At 37.4% G+C, this 23,273-nt stretch overlaps 2 protein-coding genes across 2 annotated transcripts in view; one reads left to right on the top strand and one right to left on the bottom strand.

The window, feature by feature from the left end:
- Positions 1-5,585, bottom strand: part of LOC121383236 (erythroid differentiation-related factor 1-like) — a 51,597-nt gene extending 46,012 nt beyond the window's left edge. Inside the window, exons 1-4 of the mRNA XM_041513129.1 lie at positions 5,523-5,585; positions 2,570-2,826; positions 1,846-1,909; positions 893-1,021 (exon numbers count right to left, since the gene is read on the bottom strand). Of these exons, the coding sequence (XP_041369063.1) occupies positions 893-1,021; positions 1,846-1,909; positions 2,570-2,823 (447 nt within the window). The 5' untranslated portion in view covers positions 2,824-2,826; positions 5,523-5,585. The remainder of the gene's footprint in view (positions 1-892; positions 1,022-1,845; positions 1,910-2,569; positions 2,827-5,522) is intronic.
- Positions 5,586-14,737: 9,152 nt separating this feature from the next.
- On the top strand, positions 14,738-23,044 carry LOC121383810 (cytochrome P450 3A24-like). The gene is made up of 12 exons (XM_041513908.1): positions 14,738-14,818; positions 15,900-15,952; positions 16,308-16,404; positions 17,179-17,304; positions 17,826-17,914; positions 18,495-18,646; positions 18,988-19,118; positions 19,743-19,859; positions 20,380-20,526; positions 21,067-21,158; positions 22,049-22,192; positions 22,801-23,044. Exons 1-12 carry the CDS (start codon positions 14,738-14,740, stop codon positions 23,042-23,044), a joined length of 1,473 nt encoding a protein of 490 aa, XP_041369842.1.
- The last annotated feature ends 229 nt before the right edge of the window (positions 23,045-23,273 follow it).

The raw sequence follows: 23,273 nt of genomic DNA, 5'->3' as shown, positions 1-23,273 counted from the left end.
TACGAGGGACTCTCATCATGTGGATTTGCCATAATATTCATTCCCTCATCTCAGGTGAGATTAAACTTTGCACTTTAAATGACAAGTCTGTCAGACAAGAAGATATTTTTCAATGTTGATTTATTTTTACTTTATATCACGATTATTATGATTGGCATTTTATAAGCCAAATAATAAAAAGGGCTAATAGTCATGGAATAATTTCCTCTATACCTAAAAGCATCAGTGGAAAAAATTAGAGCTGAATTTATGAAGAATGTTTTTCTTAGACACGGGTGTTTAAGCACTGTAAATGTATGCAGTTACATAAGTATAGGTCATAAACAGGCTTTGTACATTCAGCCGTTAGTGTCTAGTCATTTCCCCAGAAGTTTGGCAAGGCATGGTAGACCAAACACTTTTGGGGCATTTTTACTATTTTCGGGGCACTTGTTTTTCAGTAAAAATACACAAAAATTAATTGAAATAAACATTAATGTAATTTATGTGCTTGCTTTAATAAATGAATGGCAAAAGATATAAAAGGCATATTTTATTAATTAATAATACCTTTTTGGGTGTTTTATAAAGGCAGTTTTAGAATTAATTAGTGAAAAAGGCTTGTTTAATCTCAGGGCAGCATGGTGCTGATTAAGGCAAGATGGTGCTAGACTATTGAGGCATGGTGCTGCACCATGCTAAATCAAGCTATGGAAAACACTAGTGTCTAGAACACACCACCCACTTCTTCCAAGCCAATAGTTATTGATAAAAAAATACATAAAAGCAATTTCAAGATGTCACTTTAATTTCAGGACATAGACTTATTATTAGTAGAACATGGATTGCTTGATCAATCATCACACTGCTACAACTTAAAGAATCAATTAATAATCAATTTTAAAAAGTAAACCTCCTGGTTCCTAAGCAGGAGTTTGTGGATATCGAATTCGTCCAGCAGCAAGGTCTTGCCGATACGATGCACCATCATGCTCACGTGGGAGGACTTGCATAGGGGCATCTTTAGAAGCTTCTTAATGTTCTGAAAAACAACTATCAAATATATAACCCATGCAATTAATCAAATGTCCACAGAAAAAAAACATGCTATGAAAAAAAAACCTGAATAGTCCACAATAAAAAGTGCCCTGAAGAATTAAAACTTCCACAGCATCTCCATGGCATTGCCGATTGCTGTGGGCAACTGCAGAGCTTGAATATATCACAATGTTGATTACAAAGATCAATACTTACAAAATGATACTGTCGCATACATTTTTGTCTGTACATTTTTAAACTACAGTGTATGGCTCAGGGCTAGCTCTGGGTGAGCAAACAATTTCAGCAAATTAAGTATTCAACTTCTAAAACTAGAAAAATCCAGAATTATTTTCAAACAAAATATCAATCATTATCTACAATTATTTCACCAAATTAAATTATAAGTCACCAATTATTTTTAAGTCACAATTGGTGAATGACAGAGCTAGACCTGGTGCTATCTGGTGTCTTAATGTCTGGTTATTTTATCATTTGTCTAGAGAATGAGGAAATTTATATAATATTTATTCCTACTGAATTATTATACACTTTAACAATCATCGGACAAAACATTCATTTATCGATCATAGCCTTTGATGTACCAGTCATGGGGGTACATGTATGTTTTAATTAATAACTTATGATTTAATGTCTTTATGTAACTTGATTTAAACACAGGTGTATGTTAGCTAAAAGCACGTCTTATTTTGATCATGTTTTAGACTTACAGGTACATGCATCTTAAGTAAATATAGTGATCATATTTCATCAATTCTGTAAGAATAATATTTTATCTCAAAGCACGATGCATGAATCAATAATCACCTGCGAACCACTCACTACATCCACTTCTCCAGTGAGATCTGGGAAATTATTTGCCATCCTGATACTGAAAATAAAACAGTATTTTAAAGATGCAAAAATCTATCATGGATGTACATGTACTGTTGTCATGGGAACTGACTGAAATTTTGTGATCAATCATCAGTCTGCACAGACTGACCAATGATCATTTTATAATCAATTAAACTGTAATTAAAAAAAAACCCACCAAACATTGAATATACATGTATTTTGTTCTTTGGGTACTGAATAACCAATACGTACATGTATTACAGGTAGCCTGTATTCGGTGTATTGAATATGTGAGTGAACTGTTACAGCTCAACTCTACATTGCTTTATGTCAAACAGGTTGATAGGAATCGGGGATGGGTTGAAGAAATGTTCATGGTACAAAATACATGTACTTTAAATGTTTATTTATATATTTCTAAGAATATTTCATCAGGTGTTATTAGTGCACCATGAACCACAGTAGGAGATAACCGCATTATACTCTATTGTTCTCATATACATGTATGAATACATGTGTATCATGGTTTAAAGGAACAATAATGTGTTAAATACAATATATGTGCCTCATGTGTTGAAAAGATGTATACACGAACCACCAACACATGCTGACAGTTTAAGAAATTAAAAATGTGTCATTTTCGTACATTTAGCTGTACATAACACCAATTATTTTTATATTTATAGCTATTTACCTGGAAAACTCAGAGTGTTCTCGCCGCCAGGTGTAATCACGGATGTACCGCTCCATCCCTGAGCTACTACGCAGCCAGTTTGATGGCGGTACATTTAGATTTGTATTCAGTTGAAGCTGTGAGAAACCCGTTGATAGAGGTATGCTGGCACTAGTGTACTTCACAATGGCTGTTGACTTGATGTCGCTGAGGCTTCTACCCTTTGGCACCACATCCATGTTCTCACATACCTCCATGGTATCACATGCATCCATGTTCTGCAAAACAGAAACAATAATATGCACTATTGTACATACATGAAATACCCAGTCTTTGCCAGGAAAGACAAGTGTTTACTCCCACACCCCACCACACTCACTAGGAAAGTCGTAGGACAGCTGCAAATTGATCACCGGGCAATAATTTTTTAAATTAATTTCTTTTGAAACTTCTTGCCATTGCTTGCTTGACAACATTTAATGAGAAACCTCTATACGTCACCACAACAAAGTACAGCGCAGGTGTGTTTGGCATATAAGGGCGTTGAAGTGCTAGCTCTGGGTGAGCAAAACATTTCGCCAAACTATCTTTAAAAAATGCAAAACCCAGTTATTTTCCAACAAAACATCAATTATTACTTGAATTCTTTTTGCCAAATTAAAATAAAGTTCGCCAATTATTCCGAAAATTCGCATTTGGCGAATTTGGTAATTGGCAGAGCCACATGTAGCCCTGGCGCCGTTGGGTTTCTTCATGTAGCGTTGACCAGTACTGGTTAACAACATGTAAGTTTAATGTCATGAATGGACTTGAGAATAATCAAACTAAAGCTCTGTAGCATCAGACTTAGGAAAAATTGTGTATTTTTAGACAAAGTAGCTTGTAACAATTTGGTTGTTAACACTTGCCAAAGCGTTACATCTAGTTTCCTCTAGCCTTACCCCACATATCAATATCAATAAGGGGTAGGGCTGGCAGTGACTCGAGCTAGTTATCAAATACTTAAATTAATAATATCATGTTTTTAATGAAACATACAACTGTTTAGTTTAAATTGTATTACCTGAAGTAGTATTTTATATCGAAATATTATGATCAGAACTGAGTGTAAAATTAGGAATTTTTTTATTGAATGCAGAAACCAGCGAAACGTTATGAAATGTACCGATAAATGTTCACTTCAACTATTTTTTATCAAACTTCTCCCTTCGGCAAAGGGAGAAGTCACTTCTTTTACTTTTTCAATTCTAGATTAGGGCCTGTGTAGGATTGTTGTATTAGAGCAGGGATCTTTGACTACCGTTTGGTAGGCAGAGATTGTGCAATATTGATATAGATTGGTCTCCGACGGTTAGAGAACGTGATAACTGTCCAAATGTCTATCTAGCCCTCATACCGTCAAGAGTACTCAGGCTAGCAGCATAGTTGTTAGCAGTAATGATAAGTCGAAGTTGCTGTAAAGTGTAATATAACAACAATATGGTACATTAATTTATTAATTATAATTTAATTATTACTATCTTGACAACTTTTAATATGTGTACTGTCTATGTGTGCTGATGCAGGTATGGGTGTTGGGGGGGGGGGGGGGGGGGGAGGCACGTGCCCTCCACCACTCAAGGATTGAAAGATGAAAATGGACTGGGTTTAGTTTTTTTTACCAAATCTATATAAATTTTAAACATGGCTCCTTCCCCATCACTAGAGCCTTCCCCCTCTGCATTAAAGATTGTGATCTCCACCCCAGATGTCATTCCTACTGGCCTGTGTTTTTATTATTTTATTAACATTTCTTAACATGGGCAATGAAATTTATTTAATTTTACTGTACAACCGTGTCTGGTGTATTGGCGTATCCGGTGATTCGACTCACTTGGTATTTTGCTTAAGTATGCTTAGGAAGTTGTCATATTGTCGGTGTTTTTAACAAATTAAAGTTCAATTCCTTTTTCAATGGTTAATCAAGTATCAACATATTTATTGTCAAGGGTGCAATTAAAACAAATATTAGAATGATCAATAATTATATCATAATTTCAAAATAAATCATGCACCTGCTTTTGTGTATATAAACGCGAAGTAGGTCAGGCTTATTGATATTAAGAATGTTAAAACCAGTCTAAAACATCTTTCCCGCATTTTTTTAATTATAATAAACAGTATAAGTGTAATTATTTTTGTGCGGTTATTTTTATTTAAACAGAAAAGGAAAACACAGACAAATGCAAACAAAACGACTGTTTTATACCTTAATTGAGTCATTACATTTCAGTTCACAATTGTCACATTGTTATAAAAAAATAAAAGCGAAATAAGATCCATGTGTGTGCACAATCTACCCGAGAAAAATAAAATCCATGTAGGCATCTTAGCCATGCATGACAATGAACATGTATGCATCTGCAGTATTGTGCCACTCAAGAAAATGATTCCGAAACTGATCATGAGATGGGTTATGTGTGATTGTTCATTTTCATAGTAATATTTTTAACAAGACAAAACAAAAAAGTACTAAAATAATTCTGGGACAATAATGTAGCGTTTAAGGCTAAAAGTGAGGTCATGGGCGGTCTATAAATAGCGGGGTCACCAATCCACATCTACTGCGCCGAATCACCGGACATGCAAGTCGTTTCGGATACAAGGGGGTGCCTATATTTATGCACCATTTTAAAATGTTTATTTACTACAAACATAAACCAATTTGTAGTGTATTTCAGATTATGCACTGCTTCATTGGTGAGAGACACATTTTATTAAGTATTTTACAGTGTTCACATAGAAAATGGTCCTTGAATGCTTAGGTGCGCCGATACACCGGACAGCACTGTAACTGTTAGTGTTAGGGAACTTCAACCTGTTGGGCTTGACATTTGTTTAACAATTCCAGGCTGTAAACTACAATATTCGTTTACATACGACATTAGAAAAAGTAACCAGAATATAAACAAACGTGACAGAAATAAATACTTACTAAAATTAAGACAAAATCAGAAAATATGTCATGATCTACAAATAATAGAACATTGACGATATTTACCGGAAGTTTCTTTCTGGTTACTCAATAACACATATTTCTGTTTTGTAAATCCCGTCTTTTCTCGGAGATTCTAGAGACTTCCGTAGCAGAGAACACAAATGTGACCAACATTGACAGGCCTCGCTGGTTTAGTGGTTAGCCATCGCAATTAAGGCCGGTAGGCACTGGGTTCACATCCCGGTACCGGCTCTCACCCAGAGCAACTTTAACAACTCGCTGGGAAGGTGTAAGGTCACTATATATAGTCCGTTTGCGTGCAGTTGTCTTCCTATAAAAATAACCTGTATTATAAAATAAGGTTTACCCAATGCAGTTTAATGATAACTTGTAAAAAAAAAAAAAAAAAAAAAAAAAAAAAAATATTTGTATACTTAATGTTTTTTCAAGAAATGTTATTTCAGTTGGTATGGCTTTAAAACTTAATGATATGTTTTTATATAAATTTTAACGTTATACATTATAGAGTTATATGCCAATTTATTAGTTCCCCTTTGACTCAGACGGACTATACACCAACTTAAAATTTCTCTCACTAACCACTTACAACTAACCACTAACCTACTGTCCAGTATAGACAGCCCAAAGTCCAGCGCTCAACCATCTAAGCTAATACCCTAGCTGAGTAGCCTAAATTCCCATGGTTGCATGTAGACCCTAAATGCATTAGTCATGAACAGTTTATACCAACTAATATTGATATAGGCCTGTTACTACATATATTTGCTCTAAGTACACCCTCAAGTGAATCGAATCTACGTCCCTGAGCTGTGGGATACGTGTAGTTTACCAGAGCATTACGTATAGGTTCTAGCTGCCTTATAATATAACTGTATTCTTCTGTTAACTAACTGGTTCAACAAAGGCCATGGTTTGTGCTATCCTGCCTGTGGGAAGCGCAAATAAAAGATCCCTTGCTGCCAATCGGAAGAGTAGCCCATGTAGTGGCGACAGCGGGTTTCCTCTCAAAATAAAATGTGTTGAGTGCGTCGTTAAATAAACAATTCTTTCTTTCTTTCTTCTGTTAACATCCAGTCCCTACGTTGTCTCATGACGCAACAGTTAAGCCAAGCCTCCACTGAGGAGATTCGAAGTAGGTGCACTTTAAACCACTGGAGACGTCTTATATAGAACGATAGACGTATTCCATCTAACGTGGGGCGGAATTTAACTCGCCTGAAGGATTTCGGTCGAAGGATCAAATCCGATCGGTGGACCTTATATTCTATTATTCACGGCTGGTATATCAAAGGCCATGTTATTTGTTGTCTTGTCTGTGTGAAGTGCACACAAAAGACCCATTGCTGCTAATTAATGAAAAAATGCAGCAGGTTTTACTCTGAAGACTGGTAAAATTTAATTAGGCAATGGTATATCTAGAGCCGGTTTAATGATCCGCGGCACCTGTAGCACAAATAACAGCGGTCCCCATCCAAGGATATATAGTTTGCAACCTTTCGGGGGGGGGGGGGGGGCAGGGGGGAAATGACCTGGGGGAAATAAATGTATATATATCACCGCGGGGCCCTCTGAAACGCGGGTTACCGTAGCACGTGCTACATGTGCTACTAGGGTAGACCGGCTCTGTATATATTCAGGCCAATTTCGTTCCTAGAGCTGCGCCAAATTTCCTTCATGTAAACGCGCACCTCTTCCTCTTTAACATAATCCTACGGGACTTTCAAAATTCCATAGCACCAAATACCCCCCGCCTGTCACCAACATTGGACTGCTGGTGCTCCCTTGCACTTGCCAGTGCAGGCGTTCCCTCTCTACAACCCTCCCCCCCAACTCTTTCCTGTCCTGGACAGAGAGAACCGGCCAAGGCCGGTCCCTGTGACCAGGAGAGGCGTGTGCTACAACAGCTTGCTCTGAATGTGCACGTAAATCTCTTTGTCATTGTCACTGTCATTGTTCCTAGAGCATTAAGAGTAGTAGACTAGACGTATAGAGCATCCATACACAGTTACACCCAGTCCTTTGGACTCTTAGCTGACTAGCCGTATAGAGCATCCATACACAGTTACACCCAGTCCTTTGGACTCTTAGCTGACTAGCCGTATAGAGCATCCATACTCAGTTACACCCAGTCCTTTGGACTCTTAGCTGACTAGCCGTATAGAGCATCCATACACAGTTACACCCAGTCCTTTGGACTCTTAGCTGACTAGCCGTATAGAGCATCCATACACAGTTACACCCAGTCCTTTGGACTCTAAGCTGACTAGCCGTATAGAGCATCCATACACAGTTACACCCAGTCCTTTGGACTCTTAGCTGACTAGCCGTATAGAGCATCCATACACAGTTACACCCAGTCCTTTGGACTCTTAGCTGACTAGCCGTATAGAGCATCCATACACAGTCACACCCAGTCCTTTGGACTGTTAGCTGACTAGCCGTATAGAGCATCCCTACACAGTCACACCCAGTCCTTTGGACTCTTAGCTGACTAGCCGTATAGAGCATCCATACACAGTCACACCCAGTCCTTTGGACTCTTAGGTGCTTAACAGTACTATAAGCGTACAAGCGTATTGGCGTACAAGACGAGGTCAACTGCTTCCCAGCCCACACTCAGTTCCTGAGCAAATCTTCGCATTGAGTAAAATCGATGGAGAAGTTTGAGCAAAATGAGCTGGCCTGAAAACATTTGACCATGTATGTATTTCCATCATTCTGCTTCCAGTATTAGTTGTAATCCATGTAAATGCATATTTGAGTTTGGTACAATCTGATTAAAATTAGCTCTACTGAGTGGAGCTAATTTGAATTAGATTGAGTTGGGTAGTAATGTAAATATGAATAAACGTTGTTATTAATTTTAGTTTCGTTAATTTTTTGTTTAATTCTAGCAAAAAACAACTTTCCCACAAATAAAGATGGAAGGCTGTACACCATGTTTAATTAAGGGATGGGGTGCTTGTGTTGTAGGATCGAACCGCCTCGTGAATCCATTCAACTGATTGAGTTTTTAAAAATCTTTCCACCCAGTGCACCACAACTGGTCAAAGGCCGTACGTGGTATGTGCTTTACTGTTTGTGGGAAAATGCATATACAATATATCTTATTGCATTAAGAAAAATGCAGCAGGTTTCCTCTGATGGCTACGAGTCAGAATTACTAAATGTTTGACGTCCAATAGCCGATGATTAATTAATCAACGTGCTCTAGTGGTGTCGTTAAACAAAACCAACTTTAACTTTTGACTTTACTTTCAGTTAAGGGTCTAGTGCCCCCTGTATCCTTCGTTTTATATACAGAAGTAATTATGTACATAAAACAAGTGTAATACTGACACTATTTGTATTTTAATCATTTATATACACTACATTATTAGACCATGGTTTTTTTTTCAGTTTAATATTCTAAACAGTAAAACATAAAAACGAAGAAATGAGTCTACAAAAAATTGCACTGTCACAAATATAATCTGTAACGACTTGTAGATTGGTTCCTTTGATATAAGGATTTGTTAAGTCTACATGTTTACATAGATATTGTGTTTTGAGGTGTTATTTTATCATTTTAAAAACTATTGGCTGATTACCGGTGGCAAACAGTATAAGTTTTGAATGTAACTCTGGTGTAACATAGATTCATATATCGTGTAATACTATCATATATATAGTTTAGATATATTACTCTTCAAAAAAGGTAGAGGAACCTGAAATATTAATGTAATATCAACTATTATACCGAACATACGCTTTGACCACAGACATCCTAGTAAAGAACATTCAGGTCTGTTTATCAACACACGTGCATCACGCAGTTGCCCCGTACACGTGCGTGGGGTGTCATTCTCGAATTTGACAATTTTCAGGAAGGTCGATTAATCACTGTGGAATATTATTTCTGTCAATCATTTTCATTCTGTTGACCATACAGTTGTTATTGTTTTGTTATTAGTCATTTTTATTGTTTGAAGTTTCTATTTACTGATAAAAAAACGTCAACTTTCAAATTTCACTTCTGACTCCAATCGTCCTTCAAGATCTTTGGTGATCATAAAACCTACTGTAATACTGAACTACCGGTTGTAATGTTTGCTCAGTTAATTCACTATTATCATATAACCATTCCCCACAGCTAACATACCTTACAATTTTGACAATTGTAAATTCTTATTAGAGTTCCCCTACCTTTTTTAAAGAGTATATATATATATATATATCTCGAGATGGGATCTAGCTCAGTCGGTATAGAGCTTTCGCATGAGGTGTTTTAGTTGCAGGATTCAATCCCTTCGATAAACCCATTAATTGACTGGGTTTCATAAACATACGGGACGAGGTAGATTGGGGTTCAACTCCCCACCATCCACCCCCTCCAGTGCTTGAGCAAATCTTCACTTTCAAAACGATGGATACGTTTGAGGAAGATGAATTGGCCTGAAAACTTTTCACTGAACATGTTCATCCTTCTACTCACAATGTTAGTTGTCATCCATGCAAAAAAGAAGAAGCGTAGTATGTCGTTTGGATCCCTATTAGTTTGGTAGTAATGCAAAACTGATGTCCAGATTAGGGTATTTACGAATTTTGAACGGTGCATCATCCGCACCCTAGCTCCCTTTCCAATGGACCCAAGGGGTAGTTTTAGTGCCACTAATGCAACTTCTTTATCACTGACCACTAATAACTAACCCCCAACTCATTGTCCTAGACAGACAGCCCATATCTGATAGCTGAGGAGTGTACCCAGGAAAGCGTGCTTGAACCTTGATTGAATATAAGCACACAGATAAGTATAAGCAACAACAACATAGCAACAACAACGACGACGACGACAACAACAACAGAAAGAAAGAAATGTTTTATTTAACGACGCACTCAACACATTTTGTTTACGGTTATACGGCGTCAGACATATGGTTAAGAACCACACAGATATTGCGAGAGGAAACCCGCTGTCGCCACTTCATGGGCTACTCTTTTCGATTAGCAGCATGGGATCTTTTATATGCACCATCCCACAGACAGGGTAGTACATACCACGGCCTTTGATAACCCAGTCGTGGTGCACTGGCTGGAACGAGAAATAGCCCAATACAACAACAACAGATGCATGAGTCTCTTATGTTTATATATAATTTTGTACAGCAATCTCCCCCCTCCCCCCCCCCCCCCACACACACTAAACATCCTGCAAGCTGACCTAGATCTCCTCCCCTCCCCTGGAATTTCGGACGGTGGATTCGCACCTCAGCATCCGTTTCTCTTAACCTGCTCTTGATTAATAATTGTGTCAGCAAACAATATAAATCCATAAAAGGGTCATGGGAGAATACGTATCGTGGAGAAAAGAATTGAAACTATATTGTGTCCGATAAGCAGACGAAGTATCAGAAATGAGGCATAGAGGTTGACGTCGCTAGATGATATCAATATAATAAGAGGCTAATCTCCGCCTACTTTATTGACCAGCGCAAAACGGAATTCTATAATATAATTCATCACGTACACATGTGTAGAAGCTTGTTTTGTTTAACGACACCACTAGAGCACATTGATTTATTAATCATCGGCTATTGGATGTCAAACATTTGATAAATCTTAGCGCTAGCCTGAGGTGCTTGCGTCGCAGGATCGAACCACCTCAGTGAACCCGTTCAACTGATTGGGTTTTTCTCGTTCCAACCAGTGCACCACAACTGGTCAAAGGCCGTGGTAGGTGCTTTCATGTCTGTGAAAAAGTGCATATAAACAGATCCCTTGCTGCAGTAGAAAAAATGTAGCTATTTTTCTCTGTCGACTACGAGTCAGAATTGCCAACTATTTTACATCCAATAGCCGATGATTAATTAATCAATGTGCTCTAGTGGTGTCATTAAACAAAACAAACTTCTGTCCTAGACCATTTCCTACTTTCCTATACTGTTTGTATGCGGTGTCTAAATCCTCTATTTCCCGGGGACTGGACGTAGCCCAGTGGTAAAGCCTTCGTTTGATGCGCGGTCGGTCTAGGATCGATCCCCGTCGGTCAACCCATTGGGCTATTTCTCGTTCCTGCCAGTGCTCAAAAACTGGTGTAACAAAGGCCGTGGTATGTACTATCCGGTCTGTGGGGTGGTGCATAAAAAAAAATCCTTGCTGCTAATCGAAAAGAGTAGCCCATGAAGTGGCGACAGCGGGTTTCCTCTCTCAGTATCTGTGTGGTTCTTAACCATATGTCTAACGCCATATAACCGTAAATAAAATGTGTTGAGTGCGTCGTTAAATAAAACATTTCCTTCCTTCCCCTATTTCCTCTGCACATTATGCACGTCGTATGCTGTTTCCAACTTTCCATCACTAAAGTAAACGATCGCTCGTCTGATGTGCGATGGTTTGCAAGGTTGATCGTCATCGACGGACTCGAACTTTTGTTTTCGTTCTAAACACTGTCCCACGAACGGTACACCGTATTTGTTCTATGGAATTGGAATGAGGGAGGGGGTAGGCCAATAATAAAGCGTTCGCCTAATACGCGGTCAGTCGGTGAGCCCATTGCGCTATTTCTCGTTCCCGCCAGTGAAGCACGACTGGTATATCAAAGACAGTGTACTGAGCAATCCTGTCTGTGGGATGGTGCATATAAAAAGATCCCTTGCTACTAAAGGAACAATGTTGAGGGTATCGTCTCTAAGTCTATATGTCAAAATTACCAAATGTTTGACATCCGATAGCTAATAAATCAATGTGCTCTAGTGGCATCGTTAAACAAAACAAACTTTAACTTTTATCTTCGGCTAGAGTCCACTATTTGTTATGAAAATAATATACAATGTCAAGAAAAAAATTAAAGCAATAATTAAATTAGCTTAATTTTAAAGTCGCAGACCCTAGATTGAATCAGTGAAAAACGGTCTCGGAGGTGTCGTGGTTAAGTCGAATATAAGAATTTTTTTTATTTACGACGCACTCAACTCATTTTATTTACGGTTATATGGCGTCGGACATTATTGTTATAGACCACACATATATTGAGAGAGGAAACCCGCTGTCGCCACTTCATGGGCTACTCTTTTCGATTAGCAGCAAGGGATCTTTTATATGCGCCATTCCACAGACAGGATACCACATACCACGGCCTTTGATATATCAATTGTGGTGCACTGGCTGGAACGAGAAATAGCCCAATTGGCCCACCGACGGGGATCGATCCCAGATCGACCGCGCATCAATCGAACACTTTACCACTGGGCTACGTCCCGCCCTTATAATGGAGTGATATACGAGTCTGTGACGTTAAAACCTGGAAATACCCTCTAAAATAGACTGGAGCTCGTCTCTCTATAACCATTACCTCTCAGACTTACGTGCGTTTTTAAAACCTGGAATACCCTCTAAAATAGACTGGAGCTCGTCTCTCTATAACCATTACCTCTCAGACTTACGTGCGTTTTTAAAACCTGGAATACCCTCTAAAATAGACTGGAGCTCGTCTCTCTATAACCATTACCTCTCAGACTTACGTGCGTTTTTAAAACCTGGAAATACCCTCTAAAATAGACTGGAGCTCGTCTCTCTATAACCATTACCTCTCAGACTTACGTGCGTTTTTAAAACCTGGAATACCCTCTAAAATAGACTGGAGCTCGTCTCTCTATAACCATTACCTCTCAGACTTACGTGCGTTTTTAAAATTATGAAAAATTTATTTTGTGGCATTACAAACACCAGGATGACAATGAACACTTCGGATGTATGGGAGTGGATATTCTAAACAATACAATCTAAGTAATATCTGATTTTAATAATCAAAAATGGCTTTCATAGGGACAAATAAGTACTGGTATTTAAAAACTGACACTTTAAAAGAGACTCCTAATTTGTTGAGTCTACACTGATGTAGGTCTACAGCATTTATTTTAATGCAATATAATATATATCTATTGTGACTATATGAACTACATGCTTGTGACCCTAGCATTTTCAGTATGTGTGTGTGGGGAGGGGGTGTTACGGGAACCCCCTAGATCGTGTTCAAACAACACACCTTCATCGTATCCTATATTATCTTATATCATGACCTGCAATTTGCATTGTCCTATCTGTCTCTCTCGCTCTCGCTCTCTCTCTCTCTCTCTCTCTCTCTCTCTCTCTCTCTCTCTCTCTCTCTCTCTCTCTCTCTCTCTCTCTCTCTCTCTCTGCTTCCCTACTCTCTGTCTTTCCTTTCCTTCTTTCTTTTGTTTTTCCTGTCTGTTTGTCCGTCCGTCCGTCCGTCCGTGTTGTACATATTGTGTTTTCCTCACATTTCTTCTATTTGTTACATTAACGTAATTAAACATAATTGTATCTATGTCACATATCGGCATATATTCTGACGCAGTCCAGTCACTGCCAAATCCGTTTTGCTCCTTCTGATAGTGAAAAGATATCGAGAGTACCCAACACGTGTAACCGCTGTACCCTATTGATCTGTCTGGGCGTCCGATGACGTAGTCATCCAGCCGAAGTTGAATTGACGAAAGTTCTCTTATCACCTACATCAACAGTAACGTGCATCTCGACAGCGTAGCTCGTGTATATAAAGCAAAATGCGATTGTCTCAGTCAAATGTAAATCGGATTTATTGGACCAACAGAACTGTCAAATAGAAAGTTAAGGATTCTTTTTTTTGCAAGATGTTTGTTACGTCAGTACTAGTTTTTGTGGCAACGTTCCTGTTCTCGTGTTTTTACCGGTACGTATAACGTTTTTTGTTGTTGTTATTTTTATTTTTATTTTTTATTATTTATTAATTCATTCATATTCATTCATTTCTTTCTTTCTTTCTTTATTTATTTATGTTTGTTTTATTTGTTTGTTCACTTGCTATCATGTTTAATTATTTGCATCTGTCTATACAGGTATATAAAATTTGGTAATTACTACGTTTATCTGCACATTTTGCTGTGAATCTTTAACAATACATATCAAATCTTTTGACACAAAACTATAGCTTCTAGTATTTTTTTTGTTTGGAATTTCTGGCTTTGTGCAGAAATGGCGATTGCTTTGAATTACTTGAATACATCAAAATGTGTTGCTAAAGTGACACATACTTGCATCTAATATTAGTAATACTGACATTAAAAAAAAAATAGTTTCAAGAACATATTGGGGTTTTCACCTTCTCTTATTAATGATTAAATCTATTTGTTTTTAGCCATCGATGGAGAAGAATGCAAATATTCAACGACATGGGCGTACACGGACCTACCCCAAACTTCTTGTTTGGAAATCTACTGTCATTACGCAATATGGTAAGATTGAATTAATAATTCATGTTACTATTACCACTGATAATAATAATAATAATAATAATAATAAATAATAAATACATCAAAATAAATAAATCAATAAATGAAATAAATTAAAAAAAAAACCGGTTTAAAGGTTTTTAGTGGGGAGTGCAATTTCGAAGTTGGCTGTGTTTTGGGGGATTTGGTTTCATATAGGCCTACAAAGCACGATAGAGTTGCTGATACTTTTATTATATTATTTTAAAACTTGCACCTCTTCCATAGAAAAAGTTGCATCTGTCTCTGCTGCTGTTGCTACTACTACCACTTCTACCTTATGATTAGTACTCCTTTTTTTTTTGTTGCTAGTGTTTTGTTGTTTGGGGAATGTTTTCAAGAAGAAAACAAAACACCAAAAAACCTACTTAAGTTTCACAAATGTTGTCAAATTATATTAGTGAACTTGATACCTGGGCGGTGTGTAGAATGTGCTACATGAGTCTAGCTCTGTTAGAGATGCAGAAAACGTTCATCAGTGTTTATATTGGTATCGATAGCCAGAACCTCCTGCACACAAGCCATTGCCATTCACCCAATTCTCTGTTGACACGGCAAACAGGACGACATCTAATATTGAATCAGTTATATAGAAGGTTGTATCATCTTCCCTTCTTCATCCACAATACATTTGTGATATGTGCATGGAAGGCATGACCGTCGATACGACACCACCAGTCCTCTCCCATCCACCCCACAAAACAACCAAGAATGAAAGAAACAAAACAACTTTTAAACTGATAGAAAGACAAATTTAAGATATTCTAGAATGCATCTAGAAAAACATTATTTAAAATGTTTCGTGGGCTCAGGAGGGTGTGCAGGGAATTGATTGGGCTGTTCGGAAAAAACATTAAAAAAGAAAGAACATTTGCTTGATGTAGGTGGGTTCGACACCCAAAGCCCCCACCCCTCTGCATACGCGTCTGGCACTACGTCCGCTTTGCTGATTCACCCAAGTAGCTCTTGCTATGTTAAATATTTATGGATATGATACATTATAATTGTACATCTAATACAGTGTATTTACTTTTTATATTTTCAGGGTTTTCACAAGATATATCAAGTGTGGAACAAGATGTACGGAAAAACCTTTGGGTAAGACCAGTGGAATTTCTTGTGTTAATTTAACCATACTTTTTGTTGTTGTTGCTTAATGACAACAATTATTATACACATGTATTAACTTTCTATAAAACCAATGCAATTTTAAGATAACCATATCTTGTTTATTTGCTTAATGAGAACAATTATTATATAAATTATGTATATTTCTATAAAACTACATGTACTTCTAATTTTTGTTAAAACGGACTAATTAATTATATTAGGATCAAAACATGGGCGAGTACAATAGGCCTATTGTAATTTACAATTATTATGTACATTCATTCTCATACGTGTACTCAAGAACGACTTAATATATTGTTCTGGTTTTGTCTTTTCTCTGCAGTTACTTCGAAGGGCCGAGTCCAGTTTTGGTGACATCAGATGAGAAGATTCTACATCAAGTGTTTGTGAAACAGTTCAGCAAGTTCCACGCTAGAAAGGTAATCACACTATTCGACTATGTTCAGAAGGGCGACCATACTTGGGGAAAAGGGGGAGTTAGGAAACAATTTGACTGGTTTCCACCGTAGCCCCCATTCTGCACTCAGAGGAGGATGTGGGCCAATCGTGAGTCGTGGTGTGAGGCGACAGAAAAAGATACAAGGAAAGAAAAGAGGGGTGATTGGAATAGGGACTATTCCAGTGTTTTAAAGCCCTTCACCCTACTTGTTAGACAATATAAAATATTTCAAGTCAAAACGGCTTTTTAAAATCATTAATATACAAATCATTTACAACGTTTTATTTATAGTCCATCCCATTCTCATACAAAAATGTTGGCGGTTTTTTATAAATAATTTCAGTTTGGTTTGACATAAGAAGAAAAGTAAAAGTGTTTTGGAAATAACAATTTTTACAAACTATTTTTGAGTGTAGTTTAGAAATCAATCAGCTCAGAAATAAATAACTTGAAGTAAATTCCATAGTAGGAAAAAAAAAGGCGTTCCCTGTGGGAAATACTATAAATTATCGATTTTTGGCAAATCTAACGTGTTTCTGGTTAACCTGGAATTTTTTCTAGCTAAAAATTAATTTTATGCTAAACAAAAATGCACACACCTCGGTAACCAGGTTTAGTGACTTGAACATGATGAATGTTTATGCAGTATTATCCATTTCATCTGTTGCTACTCAAGCCAGGTGAGGTGCTTAATGTAATAACAGTAAAACAGTGTCCGTGTATTTTTAATTTATAATGTATTGCTGTTTTGCAGGTATTCCCAGTTCAGGTGGACCCGGACTATGATGAAAATGTTCACATGTTTTTCGCCCGCGGCGACCGATGGAAGCGACTGAGATCGATTGCCAACCCGGCGTTTAGTTCCGCCAAACTCAGAAAGGTCAGTAGGCCTACTTTGACAGTCCTAGTAAAATGTGCATGGTAATTAATTTTCGTGATTATATTTTAATAGTGGTTCAAACACATTGCCCTGGGTATACACCTCAGGTATCTAGGCTGTCTACTGAGGGCAAATGGTATGACATTAACAACAGATACTGCTATTAGTCGGTTTTGGTTTACGTTTCCTTGTGCATTGTTACGTGAGTCTCTCTATGTTAATTTACAGGCCTAAACAATGTCATGTTGAAACGTTCTAAATTTAATTAATTTTAATTTGTAATTAATTGTAATTGTAATTGTAATTTATTTTTTATTTTATTTTATTTTATTTTATTTTATTTTTAATATTAGGCCTATTACTCCCCCCCCCCCCCCCCCCCCCCCCCTTTACAAGAAAGTAGTTTATGGGAAGCCAAACATGTATTTGGTTCCTTGGAATTCTTGTTTATTTGACGAAATGATCTGATGTGTCAGACAAAACAAACACGCATATTCATGTTAATATGATTTATTTTACAGATGGTACCCATTTTGAATGACTGTTTTACTACATTGGTCGCAACGGTCAAGTCTACCAGCGACGCCGTGGCTGATGTTGATATTCGAGAGTAAGTAATCACAGTACATGATTATTTATATATATATATATATATATATATATATACAGTATATATATATATATATATATATATGATTTTTAAAAAGTGGGTTTAAAAAGAAAGGAAAAGTATTTTGAGGGGTTTTATTGTTGTCCTTCCTTGCATTCCACTTGCATACAATTTTAAATGTATTGTGTGGTTAGAAAAAGTAATGTAATCGAAAAAGAAAATTGTGCAACATTTTTCAGTATGCCCATACAATGTCATGTAGCTTCACAAAAGATGGGTGGGTAGTTAGGCCTATTACAAGTACAGGAAGTTTATTATATGTCGGTTTCACGTATACTATTAACGTTTCAAATTTCTATATACTTGTAGTTTATTTTGTATGTTTGATATACATTCATCTAGTAGACGGTTTAAACTAGTTATTAAATTACTCGCCTAATTTACCGGTCGTAAAATACGCCAGGCGCTTATAAATAAGCGTCTTTTTTCACACCCCCCCCCACCTTCCCCCACATTTTAATCTTTTTGTTTCTTTGTTTTGTTTGTTTTGTTTTAAAAGTGCATTATTTTTATTTTACAGTTTGTTTCAACGTCTCACGCTAGACACGATTTCTCGTTGTGGTTTTGGCTTGGACTCTAGGTCAATAGAAAACCTGGATGATTCTTTTTTCAAACACTGCAAAGGCGTTATTGCTGACACGACGAAACGTCCATGGTTGTTTTTGTTTGGATGTAAGTATAACGTTTAAACAAAACAAATATTCTCTAATTACTTTGCTCAAATAGCTGCGGACAGAGTGAATGAACTCTAACCTTGTAATCAAGTAAATAAAATTGTAACATACTTTGGGGGAGAGAGAGACGGAGAGAGAGAGAGAGAGAGAGAGAGAGAGAGAGAGAGAGAGAGAGAGAGAGAGAGAGAGAGAGAGAGAGAGAGAGAGATATGCTGAGCTTGGAAAATAATGGTTAAAATATGTTTTTAATAATTTCTTTTCAACATGTACTATTTTCATAGTAACCTGTGTCGCCACAAGGCATGCGTATTTATGTGTTACCTGTCTGATTATTTGCAGTTATCTTCCCGGCCCTGCACGCCCTGTGGATAGCCATCTACAAACTGCTGGGCTATCTCCAGTACAACCCTGTGTTCTGGCTGGAGAAACAGCTTGGGGATGTCATTCAGGACCGCAAAAACGAAAACTACGTGAGTAGCTTTATACTTAAATAAAACTCATCTACCTCATATGGTATATTATAAAATCATAATGTTTTGCATGTTTTCGAAGAATAGTCTTTCTGGACTTGGGTGGGGTCGGAGACTCCCATGATTCACACATGCACGCACGCGCACTCTCGATAGGGCCAACATGGAGAGTGTTGATGAGAGTTGGCAACATTATTCATCACCACTGGCTAAGTTATGTTTGCAGGGTGTATTGTCCAGTAAAGAATCTCCTTGGGGGTGGCTATCCTCCAATAGACGAGGAACCAGATAGAGATTCATGGAATCAACGACTATTTTGCCAAATGCCCATTCGACTTTGCATTAGGCAGACATTAAGTCTTGATAACGGATAACGGCTTTGTCATTCAAATTAATATAATGCTTTTCAGTGTTGTTGACAAACAAGACTCCTCACATTACACAAACGCAAACTTAATAAGGTCTACTTGACCAAAAACATGGGGCCAATGTCTCTTGGATTCTAACGCATTTCCTGTTGGAGGATCCACGGACATGCTTGCCTTTTAGAGTTTTGAGTGTGGTCTTATGGCACATAGTGATCTAATCATTGATACTGATTTTTGTTCTAATTATGTTTTCCAGCGAAGAGACGATCTGCTGCAACTTATGATTGACGCCAAGTTTGTAGACGAGAACTGCAACGTCATCCCGAAAGAACAAGTCACGAAGGAAATGATAATGAAAAAACTGACAAATGACGTAAGTTGTTTCATAGTTATGATTTTTTGCTCACCATTAGTGTGTAATATGTTTTGATAGTACTGTACAGTCAAATCTTCTATCAAAGCTACCCACATGTCCTACGATATTTAGCTTTTATGAGATCATGAGATCTGTATTCAGATGTGACAAGGAGCAAATGTGGGGTTTATTACCAGTCTCATATTGATTCGTCAATTATAATATTTATAATATTACTAGGTTGTGGTGGATTTTTTTCAAATAACATAAATCGTTATTGGGGATGAAGAACGTATTTGTCAAAGTACGTAACGTTTTCAAAACTATTTCTGTTTTATTCATAAAGTAAAATGCAGTCATTTTTCGGCCACATTGATTAACAGATGATATTTTTAAAATACAGTAAACCAAGGAAAGCAAAACGAAAACACAAAGTTAGAATCCAATACTGATAGCGATACTGAATAGAATGTTTCCTAAGAGGACTTATACTCATATCTCGTTTACTTATATCCTGGATTTTGCTTGTATATTTTAGGAAATCATTGCCCAGTCGTTTCTATTCATGCTGGCCGGCTTTGAGACGACAAGCACCACTCTGTCTTACGTGTTTTACGAATTGGCCACCAACCCGGACGTCCAGAAAAAACTCAGAGATGAGGTCGACCAACATTTCCCCACTAAGGTTTGTAGCACCAACATGCTTTTGTTAACGATAGTCTTCCAGTGTCCTGTAGTTTAAATTAACTTCAATCTGGGTTTTTTTTTACACACCTGCTGAAGAACACGGTGTTTTGGTATTACACTACGATCTCCATTGTATATGAGATATCGATATCAAATTGATAGCTCCATTGGAATGACTCAAACGCCAAAGCCATACCATTCTATGAAATTAGCATGACCAAACCTGATTGCTCTGTGACGTATAACTTGACACCAATTGCTATTAATAAGTTAAAAGTTATACATATAAGTTAAATACAAGCGCTGTAAATATATTTTTAATCGATGTTTGTATTTCTTTTAAACCTGGTTTTGAGGATATGTAAAAAAATCTTTTTTATTAAATTTGTATCCATTTCGCTTTCGCCTGCTAAATATGTTTTGAAACTGAAACAATAGGTAAGCAGTGGTATTTTGTAGAATTATCTATGCACTGTACGTACATATGCTTTTGATGATCTGAAACAACCAGTGTCTGATGGTTTCATTATTCTTACAGGATGATAAACCTTGCTATGACAGCGTCAGTAAGCTACAGTACCTGGATATGGTCATCTGTGAAACGCTGAGGAAGTACCCCTTGGCTAGTGGGTAAGTTGGTTTTCATGTCATACTTCCACTTTAATGTTAGGGTTGTCCAGAAATAGTGACAGGGTATGTTAGAAAAAGCACCTTTTTCAGAAATAACTGTTTGGACTAATATTTGGCTGGCATAAAAATAATAATTTGAATATCTCCCGCAAATGTCCAGGTCAAACTGGGTGGGATGCGGCATGGTGAGTTGCATAATTAGAAATAATTAGTAATAGTGAAAACATTTAGAATGCTCCAGACAGCATGAGTTGGGGGTAGCGGTGGGGGTGAGGGTGGGGAAATATGTACTGTGTATTTAAGTCGTTGTTATTAAAAATATGCATTTTATATAAAAATGTAATTAAAGCTGCTGTCACTAGTTAATAAGGAGTGTAAAGTATAGAAAACAACACAAGAAACGCTAATACTTTTATATTGTATATATTCATAATGTAATTAATTCGGAAAATAGACTGTCAGAATTGTTCTAAAATGCTCACAACACATTGCTAATTTTAATAAACACAAAACCTAATGTGATTGCAACTGAGAAATTGAAAATAACTTTAAAGAAAATTAAATTACTATTCGCGTACGATTCTTTATTGTTCAGTATATTAATATGTTCGGCTAATATACAATTTTACCGTTAATTTGCAAAATATTTACATTATATTATATTATGTCAATTTTTTTTCAAATCCAACGTGTTTCTGGCCGTCCTGGTGTTTGTAGTAGATCAAAATTATTTTTATGCGAAACAATTTAAAGGTATATACCCCAAAATTAAGGGCCATCAGCTTTTGAAAAAATGCACTATATATATATATATATATATATATATATATATATATATATATATATACCTGGTCGCTGTACTTTACAATGTGCATTGTTTGTATTTGCAGGGTGATCGCTCGGAAGTGCATGGAGACGTGTGAGGTGGAGGGCCTGATTATCCCTAAAGACACCATCGTCCAAGCTGACGTGTGGAGTCTGCACCGACGTCGTGACCTGTGGGGCGATGACGTCGAGAGTTTCAATCCTGAACGGTGAGTGTCATGTCTTCACCAGTATCCCATTTATAGAGGTCAACTAAATGACCTACTTTTAAAGGAAGATGCCTGACTAAAAACAGGTTATTTGTTATTTATTCATCTGGTTAAAGTCCATGCTTATATCCAGTTAAAGTACATGCTTATATCCGGTGAAAGTCATACTTATATCCGGTTAAAACTGTCCTGAGCACACATCCAGTGCCGTCTTATCGCATGGGCCCACTGGGCAGTTGCACGGAGGTCCCGCGATTTTAGGGGCCCTGGAATTCAATTTGAAGTACATTGCTTTGCCCGGAGGCCTCTGATATTTTTAAGACGGCCCTGCACACATCTCAGAGGCAATATGTTGGTGTATATTTTGGCCGTTCATTTTGGCTAATGTTAGGTTAATATTTAGCTAAATATTTAGCTAAATAATAATAATCATTTGGTAGCTGTTTTAAAAGATAGCGAACATTCTAGCTAAAAAGGAGCGATTTCGTACGACTGCCTATAAGTGGTACTAGTATTGCCATACGTGCAACTATCTTTAATTCTGAGGTTTGTGTTGTTCGAGCAAGTTTGCTTATATTTTAAAAAATCCTCCTCCTTTCTCATTGCAGATTTACCCCAGAGAAGAAACTCGAGCGACATCCGATGGCTTGGATGGCATTTGGCGGAGGTCCGCGGTCCTGCGCAGGTCTCCGTTTTGCGCTCTTGCAGATGAAGATGGTAACGGTGGAGCTTGTGAAAAATTTCATTCTCCTTCCCGCGAAGAATCTCGAGAAACCGCTCACACTCACAGAGGGAGCCACAGTCATTCCTAAATTTGGCATCAACCTGAATGTCATCAGTCGCGGCAAGTGAAGTCATTAAAGACGAACTAGATTCGTCAGACCTTTCTGGTGTCAAAAGAACTCTATGAACAGCAAACGTGGCAGGAAGGACGTACATGGGCATTGTCCACCCACCACGTGTTACAGAGGAAGGTGAATATGCGATGACGTCTGCTGTGGTACTGACTGGTCAATGATGATCACATCGGGAGTACCAAGTAGGAAAGAAACTGGTAGGCCCCTGTGTAAGTGTGCATACA

The sequence above is a fragment of the Gigantopelta aegis genome, chromosome 10 (assembly GCF_016097555.1).
Source record: "Gigantopelta aegis isolate Gae_Host chromosome 10, Gae_host_genome, whole genome shotgun sequence".
Lineage (NCBI taxonomy): Eukaryota > Metazoa > Mollusca > Gastropoda > Neomphalida > Peltospiridae > Gigantopelta > Gigantopelta aegis.
This window is presented reverse-complemented; position numbering and strand designations above follow the sequence as displayed.

Excerpts from the sequence above, each read along its gene's own strand:
- LOC121383810 (XM_041513908.1), top strand. The coding sequence starts at position 14,738 with ATGCAAATATTCAACGACATGGGCGTACACGGACCTACCCCAAACTTC. Across the intron at positions 17,915-18,494 it reads GCTGATGTTGATATTCGAGA|TTTGTTTCAACGTCTCACGC; the intron begins GTAAGTAATCAC and ends TTTATTTTACAG. Across the intron at positions 19,860-20,379 it reads TGAAAAAACTGACAAATGAC|GAAATCATTGCCCAGTCGTT; the intron begins GTAAGTTGTTTC and ends TGTATATTTTAG.